This window comes from Corvus kubaryi, unplaced genomic scaffold (assembly GCF_017639235.1).
Source record: "Corvus kubaryi isolate FWS band 111438036 unplaced genomic scaffold, C.kubaryi_AGA036_p1.0 37385, whole genome shotgun sequence".
Lineage (NCBI taxonomy): Eukaryota > Metazoa > Chordata > Aves > Passeriformes > Corvidae > Corvus > Corvus kubaryi.
In genome coordinates this window covers 9601989-9625216 of record NW_024581127.1, presented here as the reverse complement: position 1 = coordinate 9625216, position 23228 = coordinate 9601989, and the positions used below count along the sequence as shown (strand labels likewise).

Sequence of the window (23228 nt, the reverse complement as noted above, 5' to 3'; positions counted from 1 at the left end):
TTGTTATTATCATATAACTTTATTAAACACAGTATGGTGATTGATGACAGATGAGGTCAATTGCTCTGACATTATTCCTCAATATGAAAAAAACATCAATACTCCAAAAGTTTAGATTTTTTTTCCTGTTTGCTACTTCTCTTTCTGAAAGGCAGAGATACTTTCACAGCCCCCTCTTCTTAACCTAGATAACTGCTCAGTTGCAATATCCTCTGAGAAATAATTACAGATTTTCTTAGGGGAATGATCTGACACTTTCATTTACCTGGAGAGTTTACAAAGATTGGATGACTAGATGGGAATAGAATTTTACTCAGCAGAAATTGTGAGCTGGATCCTGCAAGTCACTTACGAGCATGCTCAGCTTTCTTCACATGAACAGTCCCAACAGCCCAGCTCACCCTGGTTCCTCCATCCTATCCCCTTTCCACTATTCCTCAGGATAAATTCCTAAACTGAAATCAAAAGGAACAGGACACCTGACCTTTCAAGTATTCAGCCTCCTACCTCTACTACTCACAGAAGGAGAATGGCCTTTCCTGTGCAATGAGTGTGGGAAACCAATTAAACTTCAATTAATGGATAGGATTACTCATGTAAGTGATTAGTCACATCAGAGTTTTCATGATCAAGCCTTAACTTCTGGTGTTTCTTCCCCCATACCCTTGATGATGTGACGAGTTCTCCAGGGAAAGAGAACCTTAGGAAATGCAGAGCAGAAGGTGGCATTCAAGAACTCACAGCAGGGACATTTTATTCATTCTGGGACTACTGCATTTTGTATCTGTAGGGACTATCATTAATTGAACACTGTTTATGTCTCTAAATATAATTTATAATACTTTGGTTTCAAAATGCAGTCTGGGTATGACTTCTGTTACTAGTCAAAAAGTATTTAAGAGAGCCTGATGCACTTCCACAGTGAGTAGGAGGAAATTATGTTTACCACCCTCTTTTAAGCTGATCTTCAAAATGCTGTCCTTTTAAATGTCTCCCAAGAACAGATTCTGAGTGAGGATGGTACATTTTCAAGCCTTGTTTTTCTCTTTTGTTCCAACAAAATGCTGCTTTTATTTTCTTTACTTTTACTTTCCTTCTTGGAGCATGATTATTAATCACTAAAACAAAACACTTGCTCAGTGCAAGTATCTAGAGGCATTTAGGTATTGATTTTGATTCAAGGAATACATTATTTAAGGCTGTCGTTTGAGAATAACACAATTAGACTATGTATAGTACCTTTGATGTAACTTTTTCTACAGCTAATAAAGTGGTGAAGAGATGCACCATCCAAATTACGATATCCTGCATCAACTTATGTATCAGCCTATTAAATAGGCTCATGTTCCTCTTCTTGAATCAAGCTCAAGTCAGCTGACTGAAGAGGAATTTAAGCAAACAGGAAGCTCTTCCCTGAACTTTGAGTAATTCCAACAAAGTATTCTGTTACACAGTTTTACAAACCCAGGATCACTTGGTATACTTCTTCCTTTGCTATGGAAAGGGTGCTCCATTTCCCTGCTTAGGTGCACTGGACTCCTGAAGGCCCAGCTGTGGGGTAGAGAGGGAGAGATCCCATGAGTCATTCCACCAGCCTGCTTTTTTCTCTGTAGGTAAGGTGGCACAGGATGAGCAAAGAGGATCCTTCAGTGGTCACAAGCTCCAGTTTTTACACTGGTGAACCTTGCAGGTGGAGTCCTCCCACCTCACTGGAGTGAGGATCCTTACACTTTGGGCTCCCCAAGACAGAAGGACACCAATACGTTGCAGCGAATTTTCCAGGTCTTTGACCACTGAGTAATATTACAAGCCTCATTAAACCCTACTCCTCAGGTAAAAACATAGTTAATATCCACCTGTTACTTGTTTATTGTACACTGTGTCAATGCACTTCTTCACTCTTTCAGGGTGTGAGTTCAAAAGACCAGTGACTGCCTCTATACCTACACAGAATACCTCACACCATGCAAGATTACAAAGATGAGGCTTACGTGCTGCCTTTTTCCAAATGTCCTGAGGGTATCTTTTTACTGTTTAATACGCTGGAGTGCACTGACATCCTCACTGGACAAAACTGACTGATGGGGAATTAGGAGCAACACAGCTACTCCATGTTAGCACCAAGTCTGAGCATCTGGGTCCATCAGCTCAGGCAACAGAGCTCTGTTGCTTCGAGCTCCAAACAAAGTGAGCACTTTGAAGAGCTCCTTGTTAGGGTGAACATGAGAATCACTGCACTGTAATCCACACTGGGCTGGGGACATACCCAAATGGCTTTGGTTTGTGGCTTGGATAAAAACAAGAGCGAAATATGCTCTAAAATTAGTTAGGGATCCCTGAAAAGTTTTGTGCATCTGCTTTTAGGAAGTTGGCGGCTGGGGAGCCCCATGGCCTGAGTGAACCACCGATGGCATTAAGGCAGCACAGCTGTTTACCATCATACGGAAAGAGGAAGTACACAGCAGTGAAATGTCCAGTTCCCAAACAGACTTAAAATATACCAAAGATCAGTGTAAGCAACTGTCACCAAGTGCTACATGAATGTACGGGGTGCTGTGGTTTGGAAGAGGAAGTGGTGGATGTTAGAGGGTCCATGGGAGTTTTTCAATAAAGCCACTGCTTGTACTTTCATCACTCCTTTTTTCTGTGGTACTAGATTTGACACAGCTGTTGCTTGCACAGTTTTTCTTTGAAGAGTCAGAAAATCCTAAAGCTGTCATTTAGTGAGTGATACTCTTCTATAAACTATGTGGACTTCTATAAATATTGCTGACTCCATGCAGGGCATCATTATCTTATCTTCCAGGGAACATCTCTAATCACAGTCTACCCGCCCATGTCAATCTAGGACACATCCAAGCCTTAGAAATAGCAGTGGAAAAATCATAAAATGTTCTAACACATGGAGTTGGCAGACAAGTGCCAGACAAGATCACAAACTGTGCAAAATGAACAGTTTGCAACTGAATGTGCTTCCCTCTTTCCCCCATCCAAGTGCTGGCTGACTCCTATGATGATTTCAAATTAATGCACTAGCCTTTTTTTTTTCCTTCTACCTGAATTTCTCTTTAATCAGAGCTGCCTACTTGAAAGTATGTGCAGTGGAACATCTTTGGTTCCATGACCAAAGTGGTCTCGTAATTTCCATTATGAATTTACCAACAGTTTTCCAGTTAAAACAGGATGATGTTAGAATGGGTGTTGTCTGCTGTGCAACAACTGCAAGACCTAATGACAAACTCTTCATATGAGCAAGTAGTAAATAAGAATAAAGGTCAGAAAGAAGAAGTGGATGTTTCTATTCACCAGTATCTTAACTGAACCCACCATTCAGGAAATGAATTGTGAATGCCAGGGAAATTGTTTTATTTCCTGTTTGAACTATGCGTCTCCCTTAGTAAAGGTTATCCCTTGCACTAGAGTTCTAACTGCAATATGTGAATTTGGGATAAGTTCATGTATCATTTTACGCTGGAGAGGGGCTGGAAACGGTTTTTTTGGGAGGATTTTGAGGTGTGGTTCTGTAATTTGGCTTACTTACAGAAATAGAAAAAAGAAGAAAAAGACCGGTATTCCCGGGTAGACCACACAAGTAAAGACACACCGCAGGCTCTTCCTGTACACCATGTATGTGATCTAGAACACCAGCTTGCTGTGTCTGGCTGAATACAGAAGTACTTTATCCTCAGCAAAGGCAAACATATGGCACTGGCACCATTCCAGGTAAACAGACTCACACAAACAAGATGATAAATACATGGCTGATGTTGATTGTCTCTGCTGTTAGTTATTATTTATGGAGCAACCTTGAAGTGTGATGGAATACAAGATTTGAAACTTTTTACTGCAGTAGTGGCTAGAACTTCAGAGGCATTTCCAGGTTTTCAACCTAGCCATTAGTTCACACTCTCTGCCATGTACCAGCCTGGATAATTTTTCAGCTGTTCAGGTACCAATGAGATTATCACTCCTCAGGAAGTCTTACTGCCTAGTATTCAGGGTATCAGAGTTGTCAAGGTATAGGTTTAGAGTTCTAAAATCCAGGGCTCTTATATTTTATTAAGTTTAGGAGTAATTCTTTTAATCATCCTTAGAGATATTCAGATGCTATTCTGGCGTGGTCCTGGGCAAACACGCTGCTGGTGGCCCAAGCTTCAGCAGAAGCAGTGGAGGAGGTGAGCCCTAGAGATCTCATTCAACCTCAGCCAACCTGTAATACTGTATTTCCTCTGACCTTGCTTCAGCACCTTTAAGCCACAATGAATTGGATCTGTAATTCCCATCATAGAGGTGTAACCTCTCTTGCAGTGCTTAGGAAGAATGCATAGCACTCAGACCAGGGGACGGGTGATGCTTAGAGTCAGAAAGATCTGTTTTTTCTGTTTTCTGGTTTTGGGGGTTTTTTGTGGCATAGGGTTGGAGGGTGGGCATTTTAAATATGGAAGCTTTTCAAAGGTTGAGATTTGACAGGGTTTTCTGAAGATCTCTGTATGCATTTTGAGATGGCTTCAATTCCATCTCACACATTTCAAGGTCCAGGTGCTTCAGAACATAGCCTGCCCAACTGATACCTTATAAATTACAAAGTGATTCCTGATGGGGTAGCAAACTCATAATAAGTTAACTTAGAAACTAGGACCAGAATCTAATGAGCCCATTCTTCAGTATAATTTTGTTCAAAAGTTTTGTGAAGGCATCTTTCATTATACATTCAACTTTGATAATTTGTAGTGATTGCTTAAAATTAACACTTCCTTCTGCTATCACAGAGAAGATACTTAAAGAAAATTTCTTAACATACCATATAGTCTTGCATTCATGTTCAGTATCACTGAAGTTGATTCCCAATGTGTATGTTTAGTAATTATGTTTAATATGCAACCATGTGAACAGATTAGTGACTCCTTACCGGAATTAAAATAACAGCAGGGAAGCCAAAATAGAAGTATAGATTTATTAGAGATGTTATCTAAAATACAATATTATTTTCCTTTTTAAATTAGAACATATATTATTTCAATGAAAAGGTATTTTGTATTATTTCTATGGTAATAACAACTTTTAAAGATAACATTTAATTTAGAACATTTTTAATTAAAAAACCCAACACTACCATTAAGACATAACTAAGGTTGTTGACAGTATGGGTAAAAATGCAAAACAGTCTCAAAAATATTTACATGTCAGTTTCTTAAAATCTAAGAAGTCTAATTCTAAATATTCATTTTGCTTAATTTTCTCAAAATACTTTTTTTTCTAAATAATAGCTAGATTCTGTATTCCTGTGCTTCTTACAAAGCTTCAAGTTATCGTTAGTTACGTGTACTATCACACCAGTGGATGAGGTTTCTTAAAATGGCTTATTTTGCTACCACCATATCCTCTCCCAAGCAGCCAACATCCTATTATACCAAAGTGTCAGTCACAGTAATAGTCACCAAAATGCACACAGCCACCCACCCCCTGCCTCCCCCAACCCCACACCTTAAGAACCCTTTCCCATTTGGCCAAGAGCCTTTCACATTTCATTAGCTGGCATTTCAGATGCAGAGCAAAAGAAAGAATGGATCTGGGAGACAAGAAGTTGCCTGGGCACGCATGGCAAAGTTTGATTTGGGCTTAGCAAAAGGGGCTCCTCACAAACACAGCAATTCCTAACACTCTCAGCACTGAGGTTACTGGAAGGAAGCTCTGACTTCTCTGCTCTTCAAAGGCTGACATGGGCGCCAGTTGTCCACCATATGGCACACAGGCTCATTCTCAGCATTGAAGCAAAGGCCACGGAGTTTGCACATCTGTGGGAAAAGGCAAAAATATCCTCAAAAGTGTCCTCTCACTTCAGCAGGATTTTTTGAAACTACACATCTTGGTCTGAACCAGAGCTCCAACTAAACAGTTTTGCCAGGACCAGTAGTCTAGAGATGGCATCAGCACCCACATGTCTGTATTTCATCCACACCATTTCCCGCCTCGACACAGGCACGAAATACCTGTCCACAAAATATCGTTGCAAGAACAACTGTGAAAGCCCAGAAAACAAGGACACAGGCACACATTTTCTGAACTCCACAAGCAAAGAGTTGTTTGTTCTTGATCCAGACCTGAGTTGAAATCCTTTCAGAGTCCTCTGCAAGTTGTACAGTTTTGGCTCTTTTTTTTTTTTTTTCAGTCCACTTGAAATAACAATAATTTTAAAAGGCCTTACCCTCGGGTCAAAATAAAGCTGTTGAATAAATTCAAGTTACCTTGATTTTCAAATGCTGTGAGAGGGGAAAACTGCTTCACGTCAATAGGAGCATATTGTATAGTTGTGGTACTTGTTCTTAAAGTACAATTGGTGTTTGCACAATCTGATGTAAAAAAAGCACCTTTACGTCTAAATAGGCATCTCCAAAGCTCATTCAAAAGACTGTGCCAAAATAGTAACCCACCCCAAAAATGATCTCACACAGAGAGGTGGAAGCGCTGATAAATGTATGTAGGTGGGAGATAGGATTTCCTACGAGTCAGGTTCTAGAACAGGAAAACCTCATTCAAGGAAAAATGTCCTCAGCAGTGATCTGTCTCCCCTGGACTTTACCTTCAGGACCAACCAGAACAAATTTCAGAGCTCAACCTCTGCCAGGAACTGCTGTGCCACTACAACAAATGATAACAGGCCTGCTACACCCTGTTGTTATATCCAGCTTCTATCTGTCTTTGGAAAACCTATCCATCTTAAACCTTGCATCAATACTCTGATACATGGTTTCTTGTTTTGATCAGTTTGAGAATGAAAAGGCAAACTGCCAGACAGTGTGGAAATGTTGATGGTAATAGGGAGGGATGAGTGGGGGAGAAACAAGTGGCGTCTTTTACCACTTGTAGGTGGTTGAAGTAGGTATAGTAGAAAAAACCCACTATTTTGGCGAGTGTGCTCCTGCCTTATAATAAGTGTTTGCAAGCTTGGAATTATCAACAGCAATAGGAATAGCCTGAAGTAAGTAAATAGTGTCAACATTAGTGCTCCCTTGCAGTTTACTAATGGCAATCAATCACTGCTATAGTTATTACTTCCAACAGTTACTCCTCATCACATATTCTATCTTCTATTATGTTAAGTTCCACAACGGCTCAGTTGCATTTTCTTTCAAATCAGCAGAATAAACCCCCTAGAATTAGGTGCAGATTGTTAGCATCTCTGTCATCAATAACAGAGACTTAAGAATCTGAAGGTTAAACTAAAGCCCTTCGGGGCTAGTTTGTATTTATAGGCTCTAGAACCTATTTATAGCTCTCAAGCACACATATCTGAACCCAAGAATGGAAACTTGCCTATACGTAATTTCATTAATGGATGGCACAGAAAGCTAGGGCCAAGAGGGATTTAATCCGCACAAGCGTCCTCCTACTAGGAAGACTATCCTTCTCAGGCTGGTCAACAAGAGTATTTTCTTAGGCAGCAGACTTCTGGAATCTGCAAGTTTTGCCTCTTCCAAACAATGGGAGCTTTGTTAGCATCATCACAATTCTGCGTAGGACTTCCCAGTCTGTTCTGTGACAAATAGAACTTGCAAAAAGAGCTCTGTGCTGGAAAAATCAACAGACCAACTACAGCTCTACATGTGAGACTGTGGATGCAGCACACGTGCTCCCCAGGTGCTTAGTAAACCTGGCATTTTCAGGGCAAGTACACCCAGAGAGGTGACTGCACGTACAGCGAACCTGCTGATGCTCACAACACACGCTAGACTAGTGCAGATGGTCCTTTCATGCATGCCTCAGTTTTCTGGATTTTTACCATACGACAGCTCTAACCATATATCCAGAAAATATCTGATACAATTTTTTAAACTTCCCTCCCCTATCTTCCCTAGATGTCCAAATAGAGGACACCCTTACATTCTCCAGCAAACTCTACATCCACAGGCAGCAACAGCGTCCTGTCAGAAGAGGATTACCACTTCAGATAGGTATTTCTGACATGTGATGCTAGCTAATACCCTGCACAGCTCTGCAGTAACACTGCCACTTCACAGATCACCTAATGGGCTGAACTGAAGCCATCAGTGTAACTGCAGTACACATCTACTGGCACCATCCATTGGAAACCTACCTGCTCAGAGCTCACAGTGATGGGCTCCTTCAGAACGTGCCAGGTCACACATTCAAGCAGCGGTGGAGTGGTCAGTGAGCCAGGGTATGTCCAGTAGTCTCTGCATGCAGGAAGGAGTCCAGTGGGGTCAAAATTTGTGAAGGAAGCTTGCTTTCCCTATGATAAAGTAAGCAGATGGGCTGATGTCAGGAAGAGACCACAACACACACTGGGACTGCAGTAGTGAGGTCTGCTAGGAAAGCTCCATATTTGGAGGAAGGCAGAAATGGAATTTGGCATCAAGTGTTGCATGCCAACTGCAGTATATCTGGGATTAAATACTCTCAGCAATGTATTTCTTACAAGATTTTCAAGATATTGTTTCTCATACCAGATGCTGCCTTTATGTTCCTTGGTCTTAGAGATAAGATTTGACCTTGCTTGAAAAACAGTGAGATTTCAGATGCCACATACATTGATTGCACTGGCAACACAGAACCTGTGAGACCTATTGAAGAGCCCATTGCAGTAAACAGCAATATCCATTTACCTCAAAGGGAGCCTGATGAGAAAGATGACAGCACAGTCTCCTTTTTTACCTCTCCTGTCCACATTTCTCATTGGTACAGGCCTTTACCCACTATGAAGGTACCTAATTACTCACTAAGTACTTTTAGTTTCTCATTACTTAGCACACTAAGACCACATACACACTACACACAATATTTAAAATACAGAAAGCCTTTTTTCCGTAAATTATGTATCCTGATCAAACTGTTTATCTAAACTCTCTCTAGAAACAGCCAAGAGAAGCATGTTCTCTTGGAAAAAGGAAATTGAGGCCACAGATGCACAGATGAGGGGAAATGCCTTTTCCATCTGTTACCACCGACGAGAAAGGGAACCTAGGAAAGTACTTCAGATTAGGAAGATAAATCCTACCTTACAGGTTTAAATACAGTTAAAAGACAGAGAAATCTAGTCACAAAGATAGGAAATGATCACCGTTTCTAGTACTCCACGCTCTCTACCTCAACTTCATTCCAATCTGTTTTGTTTTTAGGATTATGAGTGCCTGCACTGATGGCAGAAGGTTTGTTTTACTTTCATACATGCAGCAGGCTGGAAGAAATTAAAAAAAAAAAAATCTACTTTCTAAAGAAGGTAACATAGCGCAGTTGTGATAGGTGTCAATCACTGCAGACAGAAAATGTTACCTTGGTTTGAATGGAGCTCAGAGCATCCACAACCTTCTGCATCTCGGGCTTGGCATTTCCCACCTGTAACACAAACCATACGAAAATGAAAATCACCAGGCATTCTCATTACACCTTAGTTTTCTGTTACAGCTCTTAAGGAAACTTTTTTCCAGCGGCATTTCATTACATAATAGGAGTATTACAGCATAAGAGACTAAAACAGTCTCTGTAAAATCATGCCAGTTGACAGTGAGCACAAACGGGTCAGCCAAGGACATTGGACAGAATAAAGCTATTTTCATTTACAGCGTGTGGATTTATTTTTGGATCTAAGCTGTTGTTCTTTTATGGAAGTCACACTCCTAATAAAATAGTCACCCTCAGTGAGGCCAGGATGGAGTACTACATACTGCTGGAGCACAGACACCTCCTCCAGCTAGCTGTGGAGGCAATTCAACTAAGACAAAACACTCTGGCCATTTAACAAAGACAAGAAAAGGAAAACAGGTGCTATTTAGGCTGGTCACACTGCAGATTCATACACACAACTTGGTCAGTTATGCACATCTCCTTTCACTTGTAAGAGTTATGGTAGCATCACTGTCTTGATGAAGGCAAGAATGCTGCTACAGGGCTGCAACACTGATGGATGGCAGTCACAGTCCATGGCTAGTGTACAACTTTTATAGGTAAAGTAAGGTAAGAATTTGGAGCACCACCTAGTTGGCTATGGATTTAGGCAGTATAACACAATGCTGCCTTATTCTTTCTCTGTTTTCTGCTCTTATGTTCCCCCCCACAACAGAATGAACATGATGGACAAATAATACAAAAGAAAAAGTTCAACAAACCTTCATGAAGATGCCCACCACAGCTAAACCATCAGGGTGCTTCACAGCTTCAGCAAATTTACCATATTTTACATTCCAGTGAACAATATGGAGCTAGGAGCAAGAAAACAAGAAGCACCTGTGAAGATGATATTCCATCCAGAATACTTCAAAAATGAAGATGCAGGGAAGTAATTTATTAAAAGCAAGATGGTGTTTTACTGCTGAGGTTTGAAAGCTTTTGTGTATTGTTAAGAATTTGTTGAATTATTTATCTACATTGAAGGTTCATTTATTCAAAGAGATTTCTGTAATGTATTTAATTTTGTTTCTCAGTCCTATTTCCAGATGAGTTTTAAAGGCAAGCTGTGGCTGTATCATTCTGCTTTTCATCTAGTGAAGCTCCTGTTACCTTCAGCATAAGTTTTTCTTCACTTACAGCCTGCAGGATTCTGATGTAGTACTTTAATGCTATATATCCTGGAGTTCTTACCACATTGACATACATCGTCAATGTCAGAAGAGGCAGAGGAGACACATTAACTATAGATTTGACTCACAATTTGAAAGGTTTTTTTTTTTTTTTAAATCAGTCCTGTCCTTTTCTGGAAAGACTTGGAAAAGAATATGAAGTGAGTCTCCAGGTCATGTTAGCCAGGACCTTACTTTCTTTTTAATTTCTGAGTTATTTCTAATTTAAGTTCATCAGGCTGTTTCCCCACATCTGCAAGTCAAGTTGAACAAGTAATTATGGTACTGCGTAAGACAGAAGGCAGTTTCAAGTTTCTCACATAAGACAAAAGCTACTTCTATCTCATGAAAAAGCAGCAGAGCCAATGAATTTGTGGGGCCATTTCGTTTATCTGTCAATGCAAACCACAGGTATGTTCCACAAATGTGTACTTATGAATATATTTTATAAGTCTGTCACAGCACCCAGAGGTAGATTCCTGAACAGGGGACAAGGAAAGGTGGGATGCAAGGCACTGAAGTCACTCAGTTTCTGTAGTCAGACTGTAAAATGGAGTCTAAGTGCTCCGAGGGACAGCTGGAGTCACAAGGGTATCACAAAGAATGCCTGTAAAATCTCACTTTGCTGTCTGCCCTCTTCACAGCCCTTCATTCTTTGCTACCAAAATATGAAAATATCTGCCCCAAAATTATTCTGCTGCTTTTATAAATACCTCTGATGTTAAAAATTGAAGCCAGGAAAAGAGGATGTGTATGTACAGAGGTGCTGCAATTCTATTTCTTCTTAATTTCCAAGAGTCACTGAGAAAGCAGGGAAAAAATAGGTATTATTAATGTGGGGTTTTCTGCTTCACTTTGACATGGAGTAGCTGAGAAAAGTATTGCAATTCTAATCTCTGCTCTTGCAAGGAGTATGTTCTAAGGTGGCCTCGTACCAAAATCTTCTATGGTAACCTCCTCCTATGAAGATCTGTAGAGAAGGTGCTACTGTGGTGAAAGACCTAAAAAAACCCCCACCTCATTATACAAAGAAGACTGGAGAAGGTAAAGCATGTCCTACCTCTGCATCATACTTCACACCATCCACAGTGTGCTCAGATCCCTGGCCATCACAGGATCCCCAGTGAATGTGAAACTGCACCAGCCTGTAGACTCCATCCAGTGCTCCTCCTTGCAGCACTGCAAAGCAAAGAAGCTTTATTAGCAACTCCCATAACTTTTGTTATCAAGTCTCCCTTCAAACTGAAACAGTTATCTCAAGTCTTCCACGTGATCTACAGTTCATTGCATGCTGCCATGCTACTCCAGATCATCCTCAATGGTACATTACTGCAATACACCAAAATCAATAATAAATGCATAAAAACATAAGTGACCTTACAGTGAGCATCTCATCAGCAATTTAACAGGCATGCTAGTATTACAAGTGATGAGGGAAGATGTAACTTTTCTGTCACCAAATAGATTAAAAAAAGCCCTTTGTAAGAGGCCCACACAGAATTACTCTAAGGAAGTACATTTGAAGACGAAATCATCTTTCATGTACTCTGTCCTTTCATTTTAGACACTTCATCCATTTAGGCCTTAATCCTGCAAATCCTGTGGCAGATTAGGTTGAGTGAAATGTTTTTGGTTCCAAATTAAACCTGAACACCTGTTAGCAATGGGTTGTAGCAAGGTAAAGCAACAAGCACAGGACAAGACAGTGCAGAGATGTGAATTCAAATCTCTTGTCCTTCCCGTTGTGGTAAAAATGGCAATGCCTACATGGGCAGATTTTTTTAAACATGGATTGGAAACTAGTTGCTTATTTATGCTCTCCATTATGTGGCACTACTTGTGCTATGGGACTGCTCCAAGTGAAGTGCCCAGCCACACTTTGAATTCTACAAGAGCAAGCTCCCTTATTCTGTTTGTTAGTTTTACCCTTCTACCCAAACTGTGACCAATCACCATTACGATATGCAGGATCAAGCCCTACCATTGCAAAATGCTCGGGCCACAGACAATGTCTCCTCCAGTGCAGCATAAAGCACAGAATAATAACAAATAGTTCTATTAAACAGAGCTATTTATCTAAGCTATCAGAGCAAGGTTTCACACTAGTTTGTGGTTTGGTTGGGGATTTTTTTCTTTTATTTTTTTCCCCTGAGCATCTCAAATCCGAATTCAAAATTATAACTTTAAGTTATTAATATTAAAAAATTTAAAAACAAAAAGTAACTTAAAGTGTTAGGATATTTTTAAGAGACCAATTTCTCTCTATAAATATATATAATAAGTGACAGAAGAGTGTTGACATCAGATATTACATGTAAGTGTGCTCTGTGTATGTGCCACAAAATGATTCTGTGGAGTAAAGATGCTTTCCTCTCAGTCTGCAATTAGTCTAGACACTAGCACAATACGTGCATGTGTGAAAACATACATCAAATGCTGATTGGAAAAGGTGGCTGCATGTTCAGGTTTGAAAAAGTCCCATTATATACAAGCATGGACAACATCAGCCGTGGATATAAACAGTAAGGTGAGAAGGATTTCACTAAAAATTTGCAATACATGAAAACAAAATAAGATTTCTTAAAAATACATTAGTTTCCACCAGTGCTCCCTACACATGCAAAATCTGGGTTCACTGGATAAATCTTGCATTTGCCTGGGGCTCCGCTGGTAAATATATTTAGAAGTCTCCCAACATGTATTTTTATTTGAAAATCACGAATCTATGTTCCACTGCAGCCTTTGTAATTTCCAATACTGTAGCCAACAGACTAGGATTTGCCCTACCTACTTCCACACTGTGTGATCCAAAGAAGAATGGCTACTTAAAGTAATCAAATAGGAACATATCTTACTCTACTTTTACATTTCTGCATGTGCTAGTTGCCAAGAAGCATAACTGTTTTAAGCACAAGACTAAAAATCTGAGTACTTTTTTTAGAATGGCAGCTGTAAATGGGCATTAGCTCCTTTTGGAAATGAAGTAACTGGTTCCTGTGTCTTTACAGATGCAAAATCATTTAATCCACACAATATTGTGTCTCATTTTAAAATGATGCCATGGAGTTGCAAAGTTTCAGTTTCAGTTCCTTTAGCTCGTGGTCTTGCTGGTCCTTGCAGATGTAAGTGGACTGAGGTTCCACCACTCCTTCACCTCAGAAAGCACTAGCACAGCACACGTTAATCTGCCATTATTAATCAATGGAAAGCATGCTGAAAAGCAGAAACATGCAACGTTCTTGAATTCATTTACAGTGTTATTTCTCTACACAAAGTTTGCTATAGTCTCAAAAACCCAAAAGATGCAGAAAAATCTCTTTGCAGTTTTTGCTTACTTTTCTCATTCTGTGGTTCTCAAATCCAGCACTAGCTTATTTTGACTCACAGCAGAGCATTCAAAGAAAGTAATAATTAGATTAGTGTGAATGAATACAAATTCAGCAGGCTTAATTACAGAACAGCCCTCTTGTTCTAGCCTACGTTAAGCAGTTATTTTATTTTTACTACTTCTCAGCCTTTCCAAAGAAGTAAAATTTAAAACTAAGCTTAAAAGGCAAAATAGAAATGATAGAACTGCTTTTTTCTTCAGAACAAGCTTTTTAAACCATAAATAAATGTTACCAGCTTTTGCAACATAGAAGTTCAGAGAATCAGAACAACATTCACACCAGCAACTTCCCTGTCTTTGTTCCATGTGACAGGAATATCAACTCGAGGCTACATTGAAAAGAAGCCTAACCTTTCCATCCCCTTTTTAAAAAGGATGGGGAAGTTCTGATCCATATTGGAGCACTTCATCATTAGCTCCCTTACTTTTGAAATTAGTATTAGTGAAAACCATCCTGAAAATACATATGTAGCTGTGATCCCTTCTGTTTTATAGCACAGCTTCAGATGCAATGCTGTCTGAAGACAGCACAAGATGAGCTGAAAAAAAGTTATTTTCTCACAGATTTCATCTACTCAAGACAGTTTACATCATAACCTGGTCTTGTGTTACAGCCTGTCTACGTGACAGCTTGACGGTGCCCTTTTTTCTTTTCCACTATTAGATACATTAGACAAATTTGGAGCTACTTTCTTTAGATTAAGAAATGGTAACTGTTTTCCCATTACCATTTTATCTTCTACCCTTTACTGGAGAAGTTATTGTAGTATAACATCCAGTAATTATATTTCACTGTTAAATGATCTCGTAACATGGCCTGAATTAGGTGCATGTAAGTATTAGCAGCACTAATTCAGAAAGTCAAATAACCACACAAACTCTTCCATTTATGTGACTTATACCAACTGTGGGATTTCTTGGATACAGAAGGTGAAGTTGATTTGACTCCGTTACACTTTCTTGGGATATCTGAAAACACACAGAAATCAAAGGGCATTTTGTTGTGTCTGGTACAGCTGTTTACTGAGGCTACACACCTTCCCTCTTCTATTTAAAGGCAAGCTGGTGGGCAGTCATCCTTCCAATGTAAAACAGAACAGCCTTGTAAAAAATACCGTGGACCACTGCATACCTTTTTTCAGAAAGTGGCAGCATTCACATCTAAATTTTTGCAGGAATACTGTGGGAATTACTGTTATTCAGCTAACTCCCATGGGATGCTCTCTATACAGAGCAAAAGACTAATAAAACTCATCAAGCCAATAAACATGTCAATGGAATTATCAAAATGGAGGAACTACATGATTGTTTAATGAGTTAGGTTGATTTCCTTCCTGTCATACAACTTAGTGTGACAAGAAAAAATATTACTGTAAAGTTTGTTAATCTGAGAAAATGCAGAATGAGAAAGTGTTCTTCAAATGACAATCATTGACAACAAAGCTCCTTCCAGTAGCTGAAATAATTGGTCCACTAGAGCACAGTAGATGTCCAAAGCTCCAAACTTGGAGAATTAATTCTAATTGAGATTCTGCCAAACAAAAACCCAACAGCAGGACATTTCAGGCATCTACCTTTGAGAACAGCCCTCTTGCACACACATTGCTTTAGCGCAAAGGAAACCATGATGTCTATCAGCCTCCAGTAGATGTGCACATGTGAATAACATTCTAGGAATATATTTATGTAAACATATGCATGGTACATACTTTAATGTTAATATTTTGTAAGCTTTTGTGTATACAGAGACATCTGTACAATGGAAAACAGAACTTGAAGAGACAAAGCAGATGAAGCATTACTTGAGGAAAGGACAAAACCTACTTGAGCACCATGTACTGTTAATGACATGAAAAAGGCTCTTATGAGGATGCTCAGGAATTAGCCTTGTGTTCTTACGCAAGGATGGGCTTTCTCATCTGGCAGACTAGAGTTCAGTTAGGGTGAGTTGTCACTTCCATGAAACGTGGAGTACAAAGAGTCACATTTCGTGAGATGTTTCCTTCTTTATGTTATCTGTTTCAGACATTCCTCCTAGGACGTTGTATCATGACAAGCAAGAAAAGCAAGAAAAGCATTGAATCATCTGACTGTAGGGCTCATATTTACAGAAAACATCTGTAATTGGTTTCACTATGAGGAAAAAAAAATTGGTATATGAGGGAAAAAAAACCAAAACAAACCTACTTCTGACCTTGCTAGAAATTTAGCCTGATAAGGCTACAAGGATGTTCCACAGAGATAGACCAGAATGAAACAGCTGCCAGAACACAGCCAGTCTGAAGACGTGTCTATCGGCAGCAGGTCAGTGGTTCCAATTCACCTCAGTTGAACTATTTCATTCAGACTGCGCAGCAGCCAGAAAGACTCTGACCTGCTTCAGGATACAAAGTCATTTAGGTTCTTAACATTCCTCCAACTGCCTGGGACAAGTAGAGCTTATTTCTCTTGTAGTCTCTTAACCAGAGATTCTCTGAGAATCGTAAGATGCTGTACTGAGTCTGTGACCAGCCTTCAGCCCTCACATTTCACACTACATAGGCTGACAACAATTTAGGAACCAAGCCGGAAGCATTAAAATTCTCTTGAAAGTAACAATTGGTTTAATTTCTGATAGTAATACTTAAATACGAATCCAGTGGCTGCTTACTGTACTGAAAATTGTGTATTGGACAGTGATCATACTACGTTGAGATCTAATGACGGACTAACAAACTCAAGGTGTGAGCATTGCCTCTAAGTATGCAGCAGTCCCTCACGCCTGTGAGTAAATAAACAAATTATCAGCTGGGAAGAGTGGTAATCATGACATCTGGCACACAGCTTCATTACATCTTAAAAATAAACTTTTCCAAGTGGCCCCAGCTGATAACAGCCGCCTAGTTTCTCCTGGTTTTGCATTAAAAGCGCCTCTAGAGGACGGATTTGGCAAAAGGGAAGGAAGTTTCCAGGATTCCTAAATGCATAATCCAGGTCAAATTTCTGCTCAGAAGTTGCATGTTAAGATAAAACAAAGAAACAAACAACCCCTACCAACAAACAAAACACACAAACAAAAAAAACCCCACCAACAAACCAACCCCACCCCAGTGTAAATGGAGAAGGGCACTTCTGTGTTCTGTAAAGAAACTAAGACCTGAAACACGCAGGATTGATATCAAGTCCTCTCATCTTCCTTTCCAGTTCCTGGAAATACTGGAGCTATTCAAGTCACTTGTTTACACACACTTTACAGCTTCTGGTGATCCCAGTTACAGGAAAAATGATTTAAAGATCACATGCCCTTGAAACCTCTGACATTTTAGCCAAGCCATGCACAACATTACTTGTGACATAAGCAGGTGTCTGAATACAGTCCCCTGCACCTATAATCAATCAGTTCTCTTATTTCTGATCCCAAAGGATCAAGACATTCACTGCTTAAGTTATATTGCACTGTGGACCTTCAATCCATGATCCTATACTGATGACATGCAGTATTATTCTGGCACAGCTAATATTATATCTTTGGATCTGGGAAGCCTAAAAATAGACCAGTAGCAGTGACTTTAAGAGTTGTGCCTTAAAGACAGCAGACCTACATGTTTGTGCTTCCATTTACCAATTTAGGTGGCAGCGTAGGAAAAGAGCAACAGTGGCACTACTTTCAAAGAAAATATCTGCCAACAGAGCGGTGCTAATGCACTGGCTCTTCAATAACCACTGTAACAAAATAGATTAGTTTATTTACAGTGAGTCATAATTTAAGACAGCTGAAGTGTACACATTAATATTTACAAGTATAGAAAGAATCAAGTAATATATTGGATTACAACTACTGAAAGACTCTCAAGGGAAGCTAGCAACAAGATGAATACAGTATTTTCATTTTCAAGGTCTTCTCATAAATTTTAAGTTCTACTATGACTTAATATTTGCAAAAATGTCAGATTTACTTGGGACACTGACTTGAATTTCAATAGTCTTTCTAGCTCAGCAGCAAGGAGAAGGAAACAATTAAGAGACTTACCCACTAGAATGAATTACCAGCACATTTTGTAATGTCTCTAGTTTTTCACCATAGTTGCAAATCACTTCTGTCAGGTTCTACAGTTAAAATATGGTATTCTAACATTCTTGTTATAGAATAAATTCATGGCTGATTGACTTCTTTCTTTTATAAGTTCATCAAACACTTGATCAGAAAATACAGAATACATAATCTACTGTTGTGAACATGTCTCATTTGAATTTCAGAACTTAGATAAATTCTCAAACATTTTCTGCAAAAACTCACACAGAACACATTTTACATATGTAAAACCTTTCAGGCTCTTGAGGGTTTTTTGAGTGAACTCACATCCTGTGGTTTTATGGCTCTGAGAAGTCACTGTTTACTTCTGTCTTCTAAAGTGAGGGAAACAATATGCAAGTCCTTACAGAAGACTAGAATGTGCAATGTTTAATATGATAAAAGAAGTACCCTTAATGAGACTCTGCTATAAAATTCCTAGATTACAGTAACCTCATTTTAAGAATTATCATCACCACATACTTCACTCATGCATGTAAGGTCTGGTCCCATTAGAAGAGTGGATGAACCTGAATTCAAAGTTTTATTCCCAGTGACACTTTTTTTCTGTCAAAGTTAAGAAGAAATTTAAAAAATTAAAGAATCTTAGAGATGAATCCCTATAAATACTTCACCTTCCACTACTATTAAAAGACAGTGGACATGCAAATTAAGAAAGCAACTGCAAGAACGGAAGGAGAAGACTGACAAAGTAACAACTGAAAGGGGAAGTCCACAGTTCAGTTTCTACACACAAACCCAAGAAAGCATTCCAAAAGGCTCCAAGGATATAAGATAGAATACTATATTATGGAAGGGACAAACATGGAATTTTTCCAAACAAAAAATGTTCATAAACATGGCAAAGCTGGCTTGTGACTATCCTTTCCATACACCATTTCTACCAACTTGTAACTGTGAAATATGAAGGGGATTCACTTTGGGAATTAACAGAGCCTTTACAAGTATATTCTGGAGTCTAACAGCTGTCACACAACCCAAGACAGTTGCTACAAGAACTGAAATCAAAGATTTGGAGGTAATTGCTTAGGAAGAGAGTTTTTCTGAGCATTGTTAGTAACATCTAGGCATATCTAAAAAAAATTAACATGAAAGTAAAACAAAGTCAGGTTCCAAAGCTATCAAAAAAATCAATATAATTTCTCTGGTAGAAATTCATTTTAAGAGAAGACTGTATAGGTCATAAGCATAATTACAACCTGAATCAAGAGTTATGTCTTTAAAGCTCCACCGATTAATAAAGATATCTTCTGAAAGCAAAGAAGAAAACATTTTCTTCTGTGAAGTTACATCAGTCACATAAATTGCACATAAAGTTATTTTTGTTGAAAAAGCTGAACTTCTATTTTGCTTTCTTACTCAAAGTAATATAGATATCATTTTAAGGAATTCCAATTTTTCTTTTTGTTTTTCACAAATATGGGCAGAAGCTTCATACAACTTTCCTGATGCATACATGTAATGTAACAAATATACATTCTGAAAGAAAAATACCAAAATTTTTATTATTCTTATATCTACTTGTTCTTAATTGTGATCAACATTATCCACATTACATATTTTCTGAATCAAAGAAATAAGTAACAGCTGTTTTCAGAGCATTTTATCCAAATATACATTTTAGCTTTCTTACCTATTTTTATTATGCTACTACTACCTGTTTGGGGTTTTTTTTTAACCGCAAGAAATCATTCTGTATACTCAGAAGAGCAGGAGTGATCAAACAGACATTAAGACCTAGAACTGCTGTTCAGTTTGCTTCAGTGTCATTAGTTACAAGGCTGAAGATTCTTAAGGAAATGGATCTACTTTGCGTGCAGTTACTCATCTTGAAGATGATTCACAGTGATCTTATTACTTCATTTTGCACCTACTACTACAGATAATTCATTACCACATATGGGACAGCTCACAGAAACAAGCAATACAACCTGTGGGAAGTATTTTCAGGATATTATTCCATCGTCTTCTGTAAAAAATACCAGCACATCACATAAACTCACATAGCTTCTCCTTGTCACTGCTGTGTGATGTCTAACCAAGAACTGGGGATGCATGTTTGAGTCTCAAATTCAGAATCAAGCAGATACAAGTAAAAGACAGCTCTATTTTGTGTAAGGAAAGTAGGTTACCTAGTTAACAGCATACAAATGAAGCCATTAAGTGTGCTGCCAGGTAGATTCTAAGCACTGTAAATTTCAGTAGGAAGTCTAGTACTGAATGATCCACCCTTACCTAGCTTCACAGAAATCTGTTTAGTGGTTTTTGTTTCTAAAGAATAATAATTTTCTGATTCACTAATAGAGATACTGAGAATATTTCTGCTTGCATCTCCTATCCTCCCACTCTGAAAGCTGTGTCACTGTATATTTGTCAAAGGATCCCTGTCACAGATGTTCTGGTTCTGCACTGACTTCTCATAAAAAGCATTCTTTCTACAGACGTTTCTTTAAATTATTTTATGTTTCTGCCATTTTTTCCTCACAACCCAATTTTCACAGTTCTTTCCAGACTTAGGCACACACAAAGTGAACACAATAGTTTCTTATACTGTGGAGACCTGAACCTGATTCCTTTGGGCTCAGTGAGAGAAGGATGGCAGCAAGAGCAGACTTGCATGTATATGGTACAAAAAGAATACCTTTTTTTGTACTCTGGATCATCTACCTTATTCTCCATGACACTGTTATTGAACATGATGCAGCTCCTTTAGCTTCCCAGGGTTTCAGAAAAATAAACACTAAGAGGTCAGAATACCTTTTTCCTCTCTTTTTAAAATCCATACAAATATTAATGTTGATGCTCTTTGCAAATTATATATAGACCTATGTGTATTTATGCAACTGTTAACACTTATATCTGACCACTTAATATTGTTCAGCATAAAGACTATAATTAAAATACAAAGTCAAATTCTTAAGAGCACTGCTGAATGTCTGTTATACTGTTCTATTACATTAGTTACAAAAATCTCATATTTTCAGTAGGCACAGATCATTTGGTTTCAGCACCATTCCCTAAATGACATGGCCAACAAAACACTTAGGAAAAATAGGACACTTGCTCAAGCAAGTTAAATCAGGCACTGTCCATAGAGAAGGCAGTGACTTACAACAGGATTGTTTTTGTTGTCGAAATTAAAAATAAAGGCACATTCATTGTGGCAGGGCGATCATTTCTGCAAATGCAGCCAGATGAAAAACTACAGTTAAAGACAACCTACTAAACCCTTGTTGCAAGGACAGCTTGGATTCAGTCTGTCCATCAGAAAGGCCATTCCTTTCAGTAAGGATTACTTATGGTTTGCTGGTTTCAGTGCTTTATTTCACCACACAACACAATGAACAGCAAGACACTGTGGACCGACCGCCTGCGACAAACTTTGTAGGAGTGCATCAGACACTTTATCTAGAAAGCCCAGCATCAAGAAATTTCAGCGATAATGTTTTTTTTTGAATTAAAAAAGAACAAAGAGGTATTTTCTAATCACTCCTCTGTTTCTGTACTAACCTGGGAGCATACTGGCTTCAGAAATGTGAAATAATATTTTGATAACCAAAGAAAGTATTTCCAAACTATTTCCACTTCAAATTGTTAACTGTAATCCTTTGCTATTCTAAGGCAAATTTTTCCTACAATGTATTTTGCCTCTTCTTTTAACCATTTATCAGTAGCTTATGTCAACCTATGCCTAAAATTATTCTTGTTAAATACTTTTAAACTTTTTTCTTTCCACAGCCAAGCCCTTATCCAGATCCTTTTGATTTATACAAAAATAAAACACTTCACTGGAGTTTAGCTGCTCAGATAGCCTTAGTTTTCTTTTAACAGGATCTCAGTTTCCTGTTTGCTGAATCCTCACCTTACAGAAGCCAGAACATTTTGGTATGTTTTCATCCTTAGAAAACCTTTACGGATTTAGTGTATGTTTTAGTAGGAATCTTAGTAGCAATTTCTGCGATTCTCCTCCTGCACACGAATGTGAGGTCTCACCTGACTTGTCAGAAGAATCATCAAACTCCACATTGAAGGAGTGCCCGTTGTTGACGATGCTTCTGGCCGTGCTGGCATCATAACTGAAGCTGAGAGGCTTCAGAGAGGAGTCATACTTGGCGGACTTGCTGCAAATGTCAATAGGGGACTGGCGCTCTCCATTGGCGATGGGAAAGTGCTCATGCCAGTGAGCGGGTCCTGCAAGACAGCGGAAAGAAACTCAGTGGGAAACATAAAGTTCGGGGGATATAAACGATAACCCTCCCTCTGGGAAAGGGATGTTCAAAACACCAGCCTTTTAACTGCGTACCACTTGGGAGGGCTGGCAGCAGCGGCAGCACAAGCGAGCGAAGATCCCACCTGGGCACCGAGGCACCCGGGAGCCTCACAGCCTCGGTGGCCGAGGCGGGAGCTGTACCGGGGAGTCCTCGGGGCGACCCTGTCCTGTGGAGTAGCGCCCGTCACTCCCTTCCCGAAGTAAAGGAATGTCATCAAGGAAGCAGGAGATGCTCCGGCACAGCGTGCGGAGCGCCGGACGGGCTGCCCGGGCGCAGGTGCATTTCAAGGTTACGATAAAAAAGCGCCACCGAGCTCATTGCCGCTTCGAGCAAGGGCTCCGCGGGGCAGCAGCGGGCACGTTACGGGCGCGGCTACCGGGGACCTGCCGGCAGGTGTCCTGCACCGCCGGGCACTCACACTCACCGTCGTGGCTGCCGTATCCCCAGTGGTGGGACATGGTGCGCGGCCCTACTCTGCCTGCGGAGGCTGTCACAGCGCCGTGGCCCCAGCACGCTCTCAGGAGCTTTTATAGGCTCCCGCCAACCCCATGCCCTTCTCGGCGGCCGGAGGAGGGGTGGGGAGTGAGGGCGAGGGCGGAGGGAGACTCCGCTGGGGGCGGAGAGAGCGGTCCCTTATAATCCGCGGTCGGCGGCGGAGCTGTGGCGGGCCCGGCGAACAGCGCCCTCCGCAGGCGGGCGGCGCTATGCGGTCCGGTGCGGCCGCGGGCAGCCTGGGCCGCCCCGCGCGCTGCCGCCCTCCTTCCGCGCATCGCGCACCTGCGGGCGGTGCGCGGGCACTGCGGGGCGCCGTGACCTTGGGAGGTGCCGGCGGCTGGGCCGAGCAGCGTGCCGAGAGCCGGTGCGGGGCGGGCGGCAGGTGCGAGAGTGCGGTGTGAGAGAGGGAGCGGGTGCGCGTCCGTGTG

The 23228-nt window shown here is 40.1% G+C and overlaps 1 protein-coding gene across 2 annotated transcripts; it reads right to left on the bottom strand.

Moving 5' to 3' along the window:
• Nucleotides 1-4940: 4940 nt before the first annotated feature.
• On the bottom strand, nt 4941-22974 carry LOC121668615 (carbonic anhydrase 2). Of its 2 annotated transcripts, XM_042036504.1 has the most exons (7): nt 22730-22974; nt 22028-22225; nt 11635-11753; nt 10125-10217; nt 9292-9354; nt 8096-8251; nt 4941-5795 (listed from the first exon to the last, which is right to left on the bottom strand). In XM_042036504.1, the coding sequence occupies exons 1-7, from the start codon at nt 22761-22763 to the stop codon at nt 5676-5678; spliced, it is 783 nt and encodes a 260-aa protein (XP_041892438.1). In that variant the 5' UTR covers nt 22764-22974; the 3' UTR covers nt 4941-5675. The 2 variants fall into 2 exon arrangements, with proteins under 2 accessions (XP_041892438.1, XP_041892439.1); XM_042036505.1 differs by lacking the exons at nt 22028-22225; nt 22730-22974 and adding an exon at nt 13910-13928.
• Between the last annotated feature and the right edge of the window lie 254 nt (nt 22975-23228).